The following is a 16044-nucleotide window of genomic DNA, read 5'->3' as shown; positions in this document are numbered from 1 at the left end:
TTACGAGGTCAGGGGCATTTTCACATCAGTCAAGTCGATGCATTTTAATCGTCAGCGCGAGATTAAAAAAAAATCTAAATTTTAAATTAATCCCGTTAATATTACTATTACGAGACGTTTTACCGTCAACGCGCAGACGATACCGATGTGTTTATTATTTCACACAGTCTGCAGCTTCTGTAAAATGTTGAATGTGTTAAATATTTCAAATCTCTTTGCTGGTGTTGATTGGAGCCTCATTAGACGATAATGTGCGATTCTTTACTCTGGATTACGGGGAGAATTCCCACCAGGATATGGTGGAAAAAAAATAATAAACTGCTTTACTGGCGTCGGTTTTCCTGTAGAAAACACAGGCGATGTAGATTTTTAATTCAATTCAGATTAAAGAGAATTAACTTTCTGACTTAAAAGATCAGACTTGACTGCGACGACTTCCTGGGATTAAATCAATCTCAAAGCAAAGATTACATACGTTATGTGCATAGAGGATTTTTGCATGAATATTTGAAAGCTTGCACGAGTAGATAAGCTGTCATCAAAAATTTATCCATTTACATTCGTTTTTAGAAAGTATTATGACTTTTATTTTTTTGTCATAATGTGTTAAATTCATTCCCTGCATGATGCCATCCCTTCTTACAACGTTTCCAGTGAAAACACATAATTTTTTTCTCATCCACCATTTTGGAAACAGTGTAGTTATCATGCCAGGCCACAAGTGGGTGCTGTTGTTTTGTTTGTATTTTGTAATAAAACCACACGCACACATGAAGCAGACAATTATACGCTATACGCATTAACAATGGGAGTTTACGGACATTTGTATGGACAGACGAAAACGTTGCTCTTATTGTACATTGACTTGAGCAGAAGAACTCTTTTCTGAGCTTTTTTTTTTTTTTTTTGAAATAAAGTTGCATTTTCCCTAATTTCCATAGAGACAAAGTTGGAGCTTTTACAAAAAGTTGCGTCTGCTTCCATGGTGACAGTGTTCGATCAATCCCCCCCCCCAAGCAATTGCATTTTCCCAGTTCCACGGAGACCAAGTGTGTTCAAAAAGTTGTAGTTTGCAGTGGCTGGGTCACCGTTGTCATGGAAACAGACACGCAAAACACAAAGAAAAACTGTTAAATTATTGTCTTTCTTCCTGCGATCAAAGCAGATTTGATTCAGTTTGATGTCTTTGACCTGAAACTGTTGTTTGTCTCGTTTTGTCCAGGGTTGGTCAAACTCGGAGTCCACTGTGTAACGTGCCAGAAAGTCGCCATCAAGATCGTGAACCGGGAGAAACTCAGCGAGTCGGTACTAATGAAGGTACGTCCTTTTCTTTCCTCCATTTTTTATTCATGCCGTTCGGCGTTGGGACGACCTGCAGCAAACTTGACTTTTGAAGGAGAACTTTTTTTGTTTTGTAAAGCCACATTTGAGCAAAGTGCAGAAACAATGAAGAAGATCAAAGTGTGTCGGGGGAGGGGGGGTTAATAAGAGCAAAGAGAATATAAAACATAGTAAATAAAAATATCATCAAACATTTAAAAGATGTTAAATGGGATCTATAATACAAGAGTTGCCATGCATCTTTTAATAAAAGGCTTCAGCAAACAGAATAATCTTCGAGACATGAATGAGTTTCAGCGCTGATTCACACAAGCAGCGTCTCAAAGTTGTTTATTCACCCTTTAAATATCAATTCCTGCTGATTCGTCTCCTACTTGGCGAGAGCACAGCCACAAAACAGCTATTTCTTTCCTCGTTTTTTTTTTAGACTTCAGCCTTAATAAAGCAAGATTTTCTTAAATCGTCGAAAATCGTCTTTGACGAGCGGCAACCATTTACTCAAGAAGGCGTCGAGAGAGTCGTTTTTGCTCACGGTGCAGGTTAAGTGAGAACGAGGAAGCCGTCGATATTGAACGGCTTCCCGCTGCAGCGTCATCGGACCCCCGGAAGAAGCGGCTGTTTTGCGCTGGGGATATTGCAGTTTTGATAAACACTCGGTATTAATCAGCTTCTTGCTGTGTCGGCACTTTCCCCCCCCCCCCCCGTCTGTCTCTTTCATTCCGCTCGACACGCCGGCTAAAAACGGGTCATTCCTGTCTCCTCGGCTCTGACAGAAGTATTATTAGACGTAGCAGGAGTGGTGATGTGTGACAGCGGGACGGGAGATTCAAATTAAAGAAAGAAAAAATGAGAGTAACGGGCGACTGACAGGTTTCCGACGGGACTTGAGAACCGAGGATTCTGCTGACGCGGCACTTCACAGCCAATTACTGAGCCGCTGCTCCCTGGTGTGGGTTTTCTCTGCTGCAAAATAAAACTGCAATCACTACAACAAATACCACAACGCTGGCCTACTCATATTTATTTATCTTTTACTGATTCTTATTATTATTGTCTTATAGTGTTGTTTTGGTTTGGAACAGGTACTTAAAACATTTCACTGCACGTTATTCTATGTATAATCATGATTCGTGACAAATAAGTGACTTGACTTGAGTTAGAACAAAGAGCTTTAAATGTTCTACATACATCATTTTGTCGATATTATCCAGAATTGCGTACTTTCTTTTAGGCTTGTGTGACACTGTTTCATCATATGTATGTATATATGCAGTATATACACACTGTGTATGTTGCATTTTAAATGAAAGCTGCTTCTCAATTGACCCGCCTGATAAAATAAGTGAAATAAATCCGTGGCTTGAGATTTTTTAAACGTGACGTCTTGAACCGAGTCGTTCCGTGTGCTCGTCCGGTCGTCGGCGTCAACTCCGGGGCGTCAATTATATATTCTTGCAGTTTGCATTTATATTGGAAGCGAATTGCGACGCGGCGGAAAACAAAACGGCGACAATGAGACGAGCAGGAAAAAGTTGAGGAAACATTGATTTCGCGCATCAGATCGTGGCGATTATCCCCCCCGTGAACGGACAGGTGTTTCCCATTATGGATTCCAGTGCGCGCGCGTGCGTGTGTGTGCGTGTGTGTGTGTGTGTGTGTGTGTGTTCTGTGACTGTCAGACTGTCATAGCGATCACGCCGCTCTCTCCTGCTGTGAAATGTCACCTTTTAATATGCTAATTTCTTTGGTCCCCACGGTGCCATTAGGGGACGGTGTGACTGTCTTGGACAGGTGTGCGTGTATGTGTGTGTGAGGGTGCATATATGCGTGTATGTGTGTGTGAGTGTGCATATATGCGTGTACGTGTGTGTGAGTGTGCATATATGCGTGTATGTGTGTGTGAGTGTGCATATATGCGTGTATGTGTGTGAGTGTGCATATATGCGTGTATGTGTGTGTGAGTGTGCATATATGCGTGTGTGTGTGTGTGTGTGTGTGTGTGTGTGTGTGTGTGTGTGTGTGTGTGTGTGTGTGTGTGTGTGTGCATATATGCGTGTACGTGTGTGTGAGTGTGCATATATGCGTGTGTGTGAGTGTACATATGCGTGTATGTGTGTGTGAGTGTGCATATATGCGTGTATGTGTGTGTGTGTGTGTGTGTGTGTGTGCACCACACTGTTAACCGCACGTACAGTACATGCATTGCCTTGCACGTACACACTATGACATTCGCACTCGGACAGGACACACAGTTTTCCACCGTGTGCACGAGCACCGCCCTCCGTGACCCCGAGTCGTCGCTGGCTGTCAGTCGTCCTCCCGACGGGCCCCGGGAGTCGGAGGTCCTCGGAGACCAGGAGGCAGCGAGAATTAATCTCCGAACTTGTTGCAAAGTGCCTCTCGCAGCGTGTTGAACTTTGCAGAGCTAATGCTGGAGTCTTGAGCCGCCGTCCTGCAGGAGACGACTCTGTGGACTGGAAAGACGACTCTGTGGACCGGAGCAACGACTCTGTGGACCGGAGCGACGACTCTGTGGCCCGGAGCAATGACTCTGTGGACCGGAGCGACGACTCTGTGGCCCGGAGCAATGACTCTGTGGACCGGAGCGACGACTCTGTGGCCCGGAGCAATGACTCTGTGGACCGGAGCAATGACTCTGTAGACCAGTGCAATGACTCTGTGGACCGGAGCAATGGCTCTGTGGCCCGGAGCAATGGCTCTGTGGACCGGAAAGACGACTCTGTGGACCGGAGGAATGACTCTGTGGACCGGAAAGACGACTCTGTGGACCGGAGCAACGACTCTGTGGACCGGAAAGACGACTCTGTGGCCCGGAGCAATGACTCTGTGGCCCGGAAAGACGACTCTGTGGACCGGAGCAATGACTCTGTGGACCGGAAAGACGACTCTGTTGACCGGAGCAATGACTCTGTGGCCCGGAAAGACGACTCTGTGGACCGGAGCGACGACTCTGTGGACCGGAGCGACGACTCTGTGGACCGGAGCGACTCTGTGGACCGGAGCGACGACTCTGTGGACCGGAGCAACAACTCTATGGACCAGAGCAATGACTCTGTAGACCGGAGCAATGACTCTGTAGACCGGTGCGACAACTCTGTGAACCGGAGCAACGACTCTGTGGACCGGAAAGACGACTCTGTGAACCAGAGCAGTGACTCTGTGGACCGGAAAGACGACTCTGTGAACCAGAGCAGTGACTCTGTGGACCGGAGCGACTCTGAGTCGTCGACCTTCAGTACTTCAGAGTCTCCCAGTGATTTTAAAATCCATCAGTGACTGAACAGAGTACCAGTGACGTTTATATTGATGAAAGAGAAACAGAAATACACAGGTGTGTGTGTGTGTGTGCAGAGAGTCCTTGATGTTTCTAAATATAGCCCTCTCTCATTCTCTCTCTATCCCCACCTCTCTCTTGTGCTCTCTCTTTCTACTTCCCTCTCTCCCCCTTCCTCACTACCTCTCTCTCTTTGCCTCTCGCTCGCTCTCTCTCTTTCCCTCTCTCTCTCTCTCACCCCGTCTCGTCGCCATGGGGCTGAGAGGTTGTGAGTTGAGGGGGGGGGGGGTTGAAAGATCAAAGCCCAGGAGAGACAGATGGACGTCCTGCGAGACGCTGTGGCGAGATAACACGGGTGTCTCAAGAGGGGACGGACACCGCGGATCCTTCTGGAAAAACTGGGTTTTCATCTGTTCATGTGACGCCGTAGGATTTTCCACCATCAGAAACGAAGCGGGAGTGGAAATGGTTGAGACAAGTTTTGTCCACAAAGCTGGTACATTTTCCTCCACGCATACAAACGTGAAATAACTATGAAAAGTTGTGTTTCCCTTCTGTTCATTGGAAGTTGGAGCATTTTGGGAAAAAAAATAAAAAATTGGCTTTTTTCATGCGAAATTGGAACATTTTCGAAAAGTTGCATTTTCCGTTCATTTACACAAAATCGGGACTGTTTCAAAAAAGTGGCATTGTCCTCCGTGTAAGTGGACGATCTGCTGCGGCGTGTTTTACACCACGTCGCCGATACATTAAAGCAGCGACTTCTTTAATCCGCAGTTTAGTTTCGGTGTGAATTAAATTGCTACTAGCCGCTAGCGCTAACAAGCCAGCGGGAGGGAGGAGGGAGGGAGAGGGGGTGGGGGGGAGTATCTTTAGCATCCAGCTGTTGGCGGCTGTTGTTGGTGGCGGCTGTTTCCCGCTCTGAGCCGGCGAGCTGGCGGCGGCGGCGGGATAAGGACGACTAATTAGCTGCAGTGACTCTCATCCTGAAGCAGCACAACTTCAAAGTCCCACCGCTGTCCCCGAGCTCAGGGTGTGTGTGTGTGTGTGTGTGTGTGTGTGTGTGTGTGTGTGTGTGTGTGTGTGTGTGTGTGTGTGTGTGTGTGTGTGTGTGTGTGTGTGTGTGTGTGTGTGTGTGTGTGTGTGTGTGTGTGTGTGTGTGTGTGTGTGTGTGTGAGAAGAGAGTACTTAATGTGTGCGTATATATGTATGTATATATACACATAGACACACATATATGTATATATATATACACATATAGACACACACACACACACATACACACATATATGTATGTATATATATGGATGTGTGTATATATGTATGTATATATATATGTATATATACACATAGACACACATATATGTATATATATACACATATAGACACACACACACACATATATGTATATATATATATGGATGTGTGTATATATGTATGTATATAGACACATATATATGTATATATATATACACACACACACACACACATATATATGTATGTATATATACACATGTATATCTCCCTACCTCTCTCTCTTCCTTCTTGAAGCAAATAATTCCAGTGATATACAAAAGGACTGGATAGTTCCCCCTCTATGTTTTTTCTCATCGCATCCTCATCCTGGAAGGACCTAAATTATGAGATAGATTTTCCTGAGCCTGTCATCAGTCAATATACACCCCCGTCCCCCCCCCTCCCCCTACATACACACCTCGCCACTTTACATCCTGATTTGGTTACCAATCGCCACACGTGGATCAATACATGCCCGCTATCTTTCCACAGTAATTACCGAGAGGCAACAAGACTCTGGTTAAACGGAACTTAGAGAGATTAGATTTTACTAACAGGGCGTCAGAAGTGTTTTAGACCTGCTTGGTAATATACGAGGTGGCGATTTCCAGCCATGAATGGACATCGTTTTCAAAACGTATATGCAAGCACGAAACTTATCTTTTTTTTGTTACGGTGATAAAAGAAAAAGTCAATTTCTTTGAATTTTTCACAATTTTCTTGGTGGTTTGGGCGAATTAGAGCGTCTTCAGCCGAGGCAACTTGCAACCATAAAGAGGAAAAAGCAGTATTATACTACATACTGCTATAACACAGCATAAAATTAGTTTTTACAGAGAAATTTACATTTTCATCCATTTTGTAGTTCTCCAGCTAAATATCCCTGCAGAGAAGAGCTTGATAGACTCACCCTGAAAATAAGGTGGACGTTTTACAGGTACAAGTATTTTCATTGATTTTACTTTTCCTTTCAGTTTTCTCTACAAAAGAAAAACCAAAAATAAAAAAACATGGAGTATCACAACAATCCAAGGATGTTCCACTGGGATCCCATGACAACTTGATGAAAAACCCTCCATTGTTACAAAATAAATCAAGGAAATGCATGAAACACTTGATTCAACAGTCCAACATATTTAATTGTATGGAAAAAAAATTTTTTTTGAAAAAAAACCTCATTCTCTTTTTATATTGAACTCATGTTTAAAAAAAAATAAAAATAAAAATGTTGCACCATTCTCATTTCCATTGTGACAGAGTCATAGTGTTTTCACAAATTTGCGTTTCGTAACACATCCAAAAGTTGTGTCTTCCTCTTTTTTCCACGGTGACGGAGTCGGGGCGTTTTCAAAAGTTGCACTTTCCTCCCATTTCCACGGAGACAAACTCGTAACACATCCGAGAGAGAGCTGTGCTTTCACCCGTTTCCACGGAGACCGTGGCAGACTGTTTATTGTTTTCTGTCACAGCCGGCGGAAATCTGTTGCCGCGTCAGTGTCGGCGCTCGTCGACAGATTTCACCTTTCATGTGTCTTATTAAGATGAAACAAGAGACGGCGTAATGAGACGGAGGACGGCAGAACAACTCGATCTGTCCCTTTCTTCTCATCAAAGGAAACAGATGTTGTCAGGCTTTATTGTCTCCCGGCGCCTCTGTGAAGGGAAGGTCACGTCTCGTTGTCGTCCCCGTTAAGTGAAGTGATGCTTTGTCACGGAGATCAACAAGATCCTCCTCTGGAGTTGTTTGTTCCTTTCCTCCGCGCCCCGACTTTTCCCTTCCCCCGCAGGTGAAGGTGTGTGTTCGCTGTGTGAATTGTGTTTTTTAATCCCCCCGACCCGTCGCGCCTGATGAGCGAGGAGAAACGCCACGGGCGGAATGACCTCCATCTTTACTTTTTCTTCCAGCGCCTCGTTGGCCACAGTGACCTTGAAAACAGTGATGAAGTAATCTGATTACTCCTTGGTTACTTTACTGTAAGTTACATTGCAAGCAAGTTTTACCAAAAACTGTTGTATTTATATCTGACTCATGCTTTTATTATCAGATTCCTACTATTACTGGGTATTTTTATTTACCTGGTGACATAGTTGTCATCTGTTGCATTATTCATCTATTTCTTTATTCCGATTCTTTTGTGTCACCTGAACAGTCAGAGCGAGTTGGCCTGTGATTGGTTGAGAGTGGAGGAGGAGGCGGGTCAAATAAGTGTGTGTGTGTGTGTGTGTGTGTATATGCGTGTGTGTATTATACAACGTTTTGCAAGAACTCCTAACCCGACTTGCATAAAATATTTTACGACATTGCCAGGAGGTTCAATCTTGAGTTGTTTTGTAAATATTTGATTTTTGAAGTGAGATTTGTTTCGTACTCGTCAAAATAAAACTTTTGATCTTCTCCACATCTTTGGGAGTCAAGTGAAAAGGGGTGTCCCTCTAATTCCCCCCCCAAAAAAATTGTTTGGGCAATCGTGTCCCCACAAGACATAATTACCTGTATTGGTGTGTGAGTGTGTGCGTGTGTGTATTTTACCAATGTTTCGCAAAAGAACTAATAACCCGACTTGCATAAAATCTTTTACGATGATTTGTCATCATATAAGGACCGATCAATTAATTTGGGGGAGGGTTAACTCCTGGCCGTTTCCGGTTATTACGGTGACTGTCAAAATAAAAGTACCAAGTCCCAGGAGAATATCGACCGGGAGTCACGGCATTCTGGAAGGAAAACATTGTTCTTATCATCTCTACTGAGCATGTGCAGATCGACTATTCACCACGGTTGTGATTCGTGGTAGCGACATTTTTAAAAAGTGGTGTTTTGAGAGGGTTTTCAAAAAGTTGCGTCTTCAGCGCAAATGCAATTTTTTTTGCGCTTTCAGTCGTGAACGAGGCCAAAATGATGTCATACCTGCTTGCTCATGTGGATATGTCGGGCTTTTCTATTTTCTCTATAAAAGCACATTGGAATGACTGTGATGTATTTAAAAATGTCTTTAAAAAAAAAAAAAAAATTACTTCAGAGTTGTGTGAGAATCGTTTTTTGTTTTTTTTTCCGTTTTTTTTCCCCCCCTTCTGTGCTGCTTTTTAAGAACGACGGAAGAGTATTAAGGAGATTGAAGAAAGTAAAATTCAGAGGTTAAAAAAAAAAAAAGATTAAAAAAAAGTCATGCATTTCAGATTTTTTTTCAGATGTATTGCTTTTTTTAAAATTTTGGACGTAGAAAACGAAAGTATGGAAAAAGTCGAAAATCAAAGTCAATATTTTTTCCCCAGTGGTCTTTTTTTAAAATATATATAATATATCGAACTAAAGGTTAAAAGGGAAAAAAGTGGAAGTAGGATAGAGGAAGTGGGTAAAAAACAAAAAAAAAATGATGTCATTTGTAGGATTGGATATGAGGTAACGTTGCTCATCTGGTCGATCATGAGGCTCAACAGACACCGACACTCTTTCTGATAATCACTTTATCAGTCGTCCTCCGTGACGACGAGGGAGAATCAAGAGATCAATGGCCGAGACGTGTCGATCGATCCTGGTCCTTCATCCCTCCAGAGCAGTGGGGGGGGGGGGCTCATTACACCTTCCCACCCCAGGGGGGGGGCAATCCTGCCACTTGTCCTTCTCACCATCTTCTCCTTTATTTACCCCCCCGATTTCTGTCTCCATTGTTACGGCGACGGCGGTGGGTCCCTCGTGTTTTCGGGCCGATCCGTCAGCCTGCCACTTAAAACGGTGGCGGGGCTTCATCCTTTCACGCCGTGTCTCCCCCCCCCCCCCCCCGGGGGGGTGACCTTGGTCCAGACGGGGGGGCGTCTGGCGTCCCGGGGACGGCGGCCACAATCGCAAAACCCCTGCATGTTTTTCGGCGCCGAGGCCGTTTGCGGGGTGATTTATCAGTGACGGGCAGGCAGGAGGACGGTTTTGTGTCTGACGTCTTCCTGTCAACCCGTCGCGCTCCGACTCTTCATCCCCCGATTCCAAAGGTTCGGCGAGGAGACCTTGGACTGCGAGATGTGGATTAATGAAGTGGTCTTCAGAGAGAGAGAGAGAGAGAGAGAGGTAGTGAGGGAGAGGGAGAGAGAGAGGGAGTGGGTTAAGGAGAGAGAGGTTGTGAGAGAGGGGAAAAAAATATCAAAATATAATTTTTTAAAAATATTTACTTCCGGAAGAAAAATCTCGACTTTGATTTTCGGCTTTTTTGTTTTTACCTCCAGAATGTTTAAAAAAATTAATAAATAAATAAATTTTTGTCTCCGATTTTTTAAATTTTTATTTTACCTCTGAAACAAATCTCGACTGATTTTTGATTTTTTTGTTTTTACCTCCGGAATGTTTAAAAAAAATGTAAAAAAAAAAATTTTTATCTCCGATTTTTTTTTCTAATTTTACCTCTGAAACAAATTTCGACTTTGATTGTCGACTTTTTTCTGAAGTACGAGGGTTTTTTTTAATCTCCGAAATTTTAAAAGTAAAAAAATTTTTACCTCCGAAAAAAAATCTCGACTTTGTTTTTTGACTTTTTTTCTGAAGCGCATGTCTTTTTTTTTTTTTATAACTTAACTATTTATTTTTTTAACCCCTGAATTTTACTTTCTTCAATGTCCTTAATACTCTTCCGTGGTTCTGAAAAAGCAGCACAGAATGCGGGAAAAAAGAAAAAAGGATTCTCTCACAACTCTGAAGTAATTTGTATTAAATGTCATCTACCGTCTTATCTTACAAAAAACTTTCCTTTCAATTTTTTTTTTTTTGCTGCCAAGACGCGAACCTGCAGTCTGTTAATATTTACCCGGAGACGGCGTGCGCTGGTGTAGAATAAAGTGAAAGCACTGCTTTGGTAAATCTCAGCGGTCGATGAGCAGCGAGGCGATTCAGTGAAGTCGTCAAGGCGGACGGCGGCGAGCGGCGAACCGCTCTCCAGCTAATTAACTCCACATATGAATACATGACTTATTCATTGACACATAAGCTGCGGGTCGATTCCGGATCGACAGCCGGACGGGGAGGAAAACTCTTCGACGCAGCAAAGTTTGTAAAGACAAACTAACTTGTAATGGAATCGGGGAGCTCGACAAGCTTCCGCTCTTTTTATCGAGTAGTTGTCGGAGGGGAACATATATATATATATTTACATATATATATATATATATACATGCTTGAAATGTGTTCGATTGTCAGTAATAGGAAAGAATGTCTTGTTGTTTTTGAGTCAAACATCGACCGCGGACGAAGGACAGAAGTTAAAATTGTCTCACTTTAGAATCGAGTCCTAAACTCATTAAGAAGTTGGAGTCAATTTTCCCTTCCTTCTCTTTGTTTTTGGTTTTTTTGTTTTTTTGTCTTTTTCTTACAAATTAGCCCACGTTCAATTTTCCAGTCATGCGGAAGTTAGTTAATCAAGATTTAATGACACGTGTTAAAAATAAAAGTTACCTGGATGTAATTACGACGAAGAGGAAACTTTGAGGAGGGAGTTTATTGGAAGTTTTGGTTTTTTTTTTCTTCTTTTTCCCCTTTTTTTCTTCTTTTTGTCTGAGAAAAAGGGAAGTGTTTGTTATTTTCCCTTTTTATCTTCACTTTTTTCCCGTTTTTGTCTTTCGTCTTTCCCCTTTTTCGCCTTTTATTTCTTTTTTTGAGAAAAAAAAAGGAAGTGTGTTTGTTTGTTTGTATGTATGTATGGTCTATTAAATTAAAAAACACATTTACAACTTCATGTAAACAAAACAAACGATTGAAGGAAGGAGTCGGGATGTTTTTAAGGGGAGGGGGGCACCACCACATCTGGAGTTCTGCACATGCTCAGTAGAGACAATAAGAACAGTGGGGGTTTTTTCTTCGTCGTCCAGATTCCCCTGGGACTTGGGACTTTTATTTTGAAAGTCACCATAATAAAAATCCCAACTTTTGTCGTCTGTCCACCAGAATATCTGCGTTCTCTGCTGCGTGCGTGCGTGTGTGTGTGTGTGTGTGTGTGTGTGTGTGTGTGTGTCCTCATTCCCAAAAACAAACAAGACGACTTATTCTGCTATTTCCATGTAAACAGATACGGTTTTTCAAACTGTTTACCAAAAAAAAAAACACGGTGGTATTTAATATTTAATCCACGACTTCCCTCATTGGGCTTGACTTTCATGTGAGAGAAGGAAGAAAAAAAAAGAGAGAGAGAGAGAGAGAGATTGTGGCATCTTTGCCCTTGAAAAGAGGACACACAAGAGTCAAGCGCCAAAAAAACCTCTTTACCATGAACACGTCGACATACAAGCAGCAGATCGGCTGCCTGGCAGGAAACACTGATCCACACTGGCTCACTGGCCGACATATGGAGGGATGGAGGGATGGATGGATGGATGGATGGGCGGTGCCGCTTGCTGTGATCAATGTGTGTGTGTGTGTGTGTGTGCATCACGCAGTAATGCGTCCACATGTCAGAAACCTGAATGGACGACAGGCTGACCGGTTCTGTCCGGGAGCCAATAGCCAAGCTGTGCCGTCTCCTCCCCTTCTGCTCTCTCTCTTGTTTGACCCTCGTCCACGTCTGTCCAGCCGCTGCCTCGTTTATCTCCTCCGCTATCCGTCTCTCCCCCCCCTCCCCCCTCCCCCCTCCTCACGACCCCCGAATGAGTTTTAAATGACCGCTTGATGGGGTTTTTTTTTTCATCCCACGTATGAATGAAGTACCAGACAGGAGTCGTTGAAATATCACAGGATGTAGAAACACGTCAATATAGGGTTAAAAGAAAGATAGATAGATAACATTTTAAAAAAAATGTAGAAATGATAGATAGATAGATAGGTATGCCCAGACAAATCTGTACCGAATGAATGTATATATATACATGTGTGTATATATATATATGTGCTTGAAATGTGTTCGATTTGTCAGTAATAGGAAATAATGTCTTGTTGTTTTTGAGTCAAACATCCAAGTGTTTGTTATTTTTCCTTTTTTTCCTCTTTTTTCTTCACTTTTTTCCCCCTTTTCGTGTGTTTGATGGTATGTATGTATGTATGGTCTATTAAATTAAAAAACACATTTACAACTTCATGTAAACAAAACAAACGATTGAAGGAAGGAGTCGGGATGTTTTTTGTAAAGAGAAAGTAACTTGTAATGGAATCGGGGAGCTCGACAAGCTTCCGCTCTGAAAACCCTCCCAGACAAATCTGTACCGAATGAACATATATATATATAAATATACATGCTTGAAATGTGTTCGATTTGTCAGTAATAGGAAAGAATGTCTTGTTGTTTTTGAGTCAAACATCGACTGCAGACGAAGGACAGAAGTTAAAATTGTCTCACTTTAGAATCGAGTCCTAAACTCATTAAGTTGGAGCCAATTTTCCCTCCGTTCTCTTTGTTTTTGTTTCGTTTTTTTTCTTCTTCTTCTTACAAATTAGCCCACGTTCAATTTTCCAGTCTTGCGGAAGTTAGTTAATCAAGATTTAATGACACGTGTTAAATATAAAAGTTACCTGGATGTAATTACGATGACCTGAGCGCTGTGGCGAGAGGAAAGTTTGAGGGAGTTTATTGGAAGTGTTTGGGTTTTTTTTTTTTCTTTTTCCCCTTTTTTCTGTTTTATTTTTATTTTTTTCATCCCACGTATGAATTAAGTACCAGACAGGGCTCGTTGAAATATCACAGGATGTAGAAACACGTCAAAATAGGGTTAAAAGAATAATGACTGATCTTTGAAATTTTAAAAACATGTAGATATAGCAGTATTACGACTGCTATGTTTATTTTTTTTATTTTTTTATTTTTTTTCTCCAGTTGCTTTTTTAAAATTTGAATATATTTTTGTAGCACTGGTGTCTGGGGTAACCGTTTTTTAAGGGATAGGCTAAAATATATATTTTTTTTTAGTTACCATAACAAGTTGTTCCAACAACCAACCCTTCTTACCGAAACGCATCTACTTTAAAAAAAAAAAAAAATTATTAAAAAAAAGAAATGTTTAAATACATTAGTCATTCCAATGTGCTTTTATAGAGAAAATATAAAATTTAATTTAAATTGCCTTATTTTTAACAAAGTTAAGAGTGTAAAGACATCAAATGAATTAATTATTTTAGTAATAAATAGTTAAAAAAAAAAAAAAAGATCTAAACACACAAACATGTTGATACCGTCTAATGAAAACACATTTTTCAGCTTCTATTTTTTGGGGTTTTGTGTTTTTTTGTCTTGTCGATGTGGCCTAATTCAGTAAAACTGTGATTGTCTGAACGTCTGGATTGGTGAGGCTGCACTGGTGCATTGTGGGGTTTTTATTTTTTTTTTAGGGGGGGGGGTTTTCCTCCTGCCAGATGGAGTAAAGGCATCGGGGGTGAAGCGGCGGTCTCTCGTGTCTTTTCATTGTCACGTCGTTTTCGCTCCTCACCTGTTGTCACTTCCTCATGTTGTGCTAATTAACAACAAAAGAGATGTTGTCCTGTGGGGGAGGGGTGGGGGAGGAGGGGGGGAGGGGTGGTGGTTCCTGCCTCTTCCCTCCGTCTCTCCTTTGTTTTCCCATCCAGCAGTCCTTCCACGCACCGTGGCCTCCATGCTAACAGAGTCACCCCAGTTTTTTTAGGTTTTTTTTATATATCTGACACACATCACTGCCCTGTTGACTTTGATCCTCAGATCTCAGCATCAAGGGAGGTTCAGCCGCCCGCCTGGGGGGAGGTGACAGAAATGTCTGTGTTTTCCATCTGTGCGCATGAGAGAGGGCGAGAGAGGACGAGTGGAGAGCGAGAGATGACAGCGCCTCTGATCCAAGATTTATTTATTTTTTTCCACCCGTTCAGATTTTTTTTTTGATTTTATTATTATTCTGGGCTGCTTTCTCTGTTCTGGCGACGTGTGACACGAATCGAATCTCTGAGCGAAACCATTGATGTCGCAAGTCATTTGTTTGCTCGTCCATTCAGTCAACTGAGATCCAGGGGCTGTAATTTAAAAAAAAAAAAAGAAAAAAATCAATAACAGGTTGAATTTTCTCTTCATTTGAAGTGTCACCAGTTACAGCTTTGTGGTTTTTTTTCCTTCTTCTTTGTCCATGTTGTACGTGTACATCGCTAATAATTCAACACTTTTCAATGTAACTTAAAACACGGAAAACTTTCAATTAAAGCACAGTTCTTCTAAAAACTGTTCTTTTCATCACGGCTCTATCTTGAAGTTTAGCGAAGCGTCGAAAGTGGAGCCAGGTTCGATTCTGCACGGTGTGCTCGTACGTATTAAAAAAAAAAAAAAACAAATATCCCGTGACCGTCAGCAGGTAGACGGGAGAGGACCGTGGTCTGGAGATGGTTTATTTAATATTAAAGACAAAAGTCAGACCGTCTTTAAAGGAGCCGTCAACCTGGAATCACATTTAGCTGTTAGCCGCTATCGTTAGCCGCTAACGGGACTAGAATTCTCAGCCTCGACATTTGCAGACTCCTCCACCATTTAAAAAAAAAAGTAATTTAATTTGATATATAATTTAAATAAATCGGCAAGTAGCTAAAGATTAGTACTCCTCCTTTAAAGAGGTATTGGCACATCACGACTCTGGCTAGCACCAAAAAACCCCAAAAAAACACAAAAAACCCCCCAGAAAACACCAAAAAAAACCCAGATAAGACAAAAATCAGACCGTCTTTAAAGGAGCCGTCAACCGGGAATCACATTTAGCTGTTAGCTGCTATCGTTAGCCGCTAACGGGACTAGCATAAAGTTCGGCCCCCATGTGATTTACAAGTGAGCTTGTGCTTCATTTTTAAATTCTCCACGTCGCTCCGCAGCCTCGATGTTTGCAGACTCCTCCACCATTTTTTTTATTTTTAATTTTTTTATTTTGCGCGTCGCATTGCTCAGGTCAAGAAAACGATGCAGTGACGCGTCGGTATGAGTTAAATGTTATAAAAAAAAATGTTAAGACGGACGCAATTGCTTTCAATAAGCATTGAATGGGCAAGTAGCTAAAGATTAGTACTCGTCCTTTTAAAGAGGTATCGGCACATCACAACTCTGGCTAATAATTTTAATTTGATTTAATTAATTTAATCTATTTACTGATTCAGGAAACGACACACGTTTGAGTGTTCTATTGTAATATAACGGCGTCGGCCACTTGAC

General features: G+C 42.0%; 1 protein-coding gene across 1 annotated transcript in view; it reads left to right on the top strand.

Annotated features, from left to right (window-relative positions):
- Nucleotides 1-16044, top strand: part of brsk2a (BR serine/threonine kinase 2a) — a gene marked incomplete at both ends in the record, with an annotated part of 123252 nt that overhangs the window by 64526 nt on the left and 42682 nt on the right. Inside the window, 1 exon segment of the mRNA XM_080504794.1 lies at nucleotides 1223-1317. Coding sequence (XP_080360920.1) covers nucleotides 1223-1317 — 95 coding nt within the window.

This window comes from Blennius ocellaris (genome assembly GCF_963422515.1).
Source record: "Blennius ocellaris genome assembly, chromosome: 11".
Lineage (NCBI taxonomy): Eukaryota > Metazoa > Chordata > Actinopteri > Blenniiformes > Blenniidae > Blennius > Blennius ocellaris.
The sequence above is the reverse complement of the archived record's forward strand: the minus strand, read 5'-3'. Positions and strand labels throughout refer to the sequence as shown.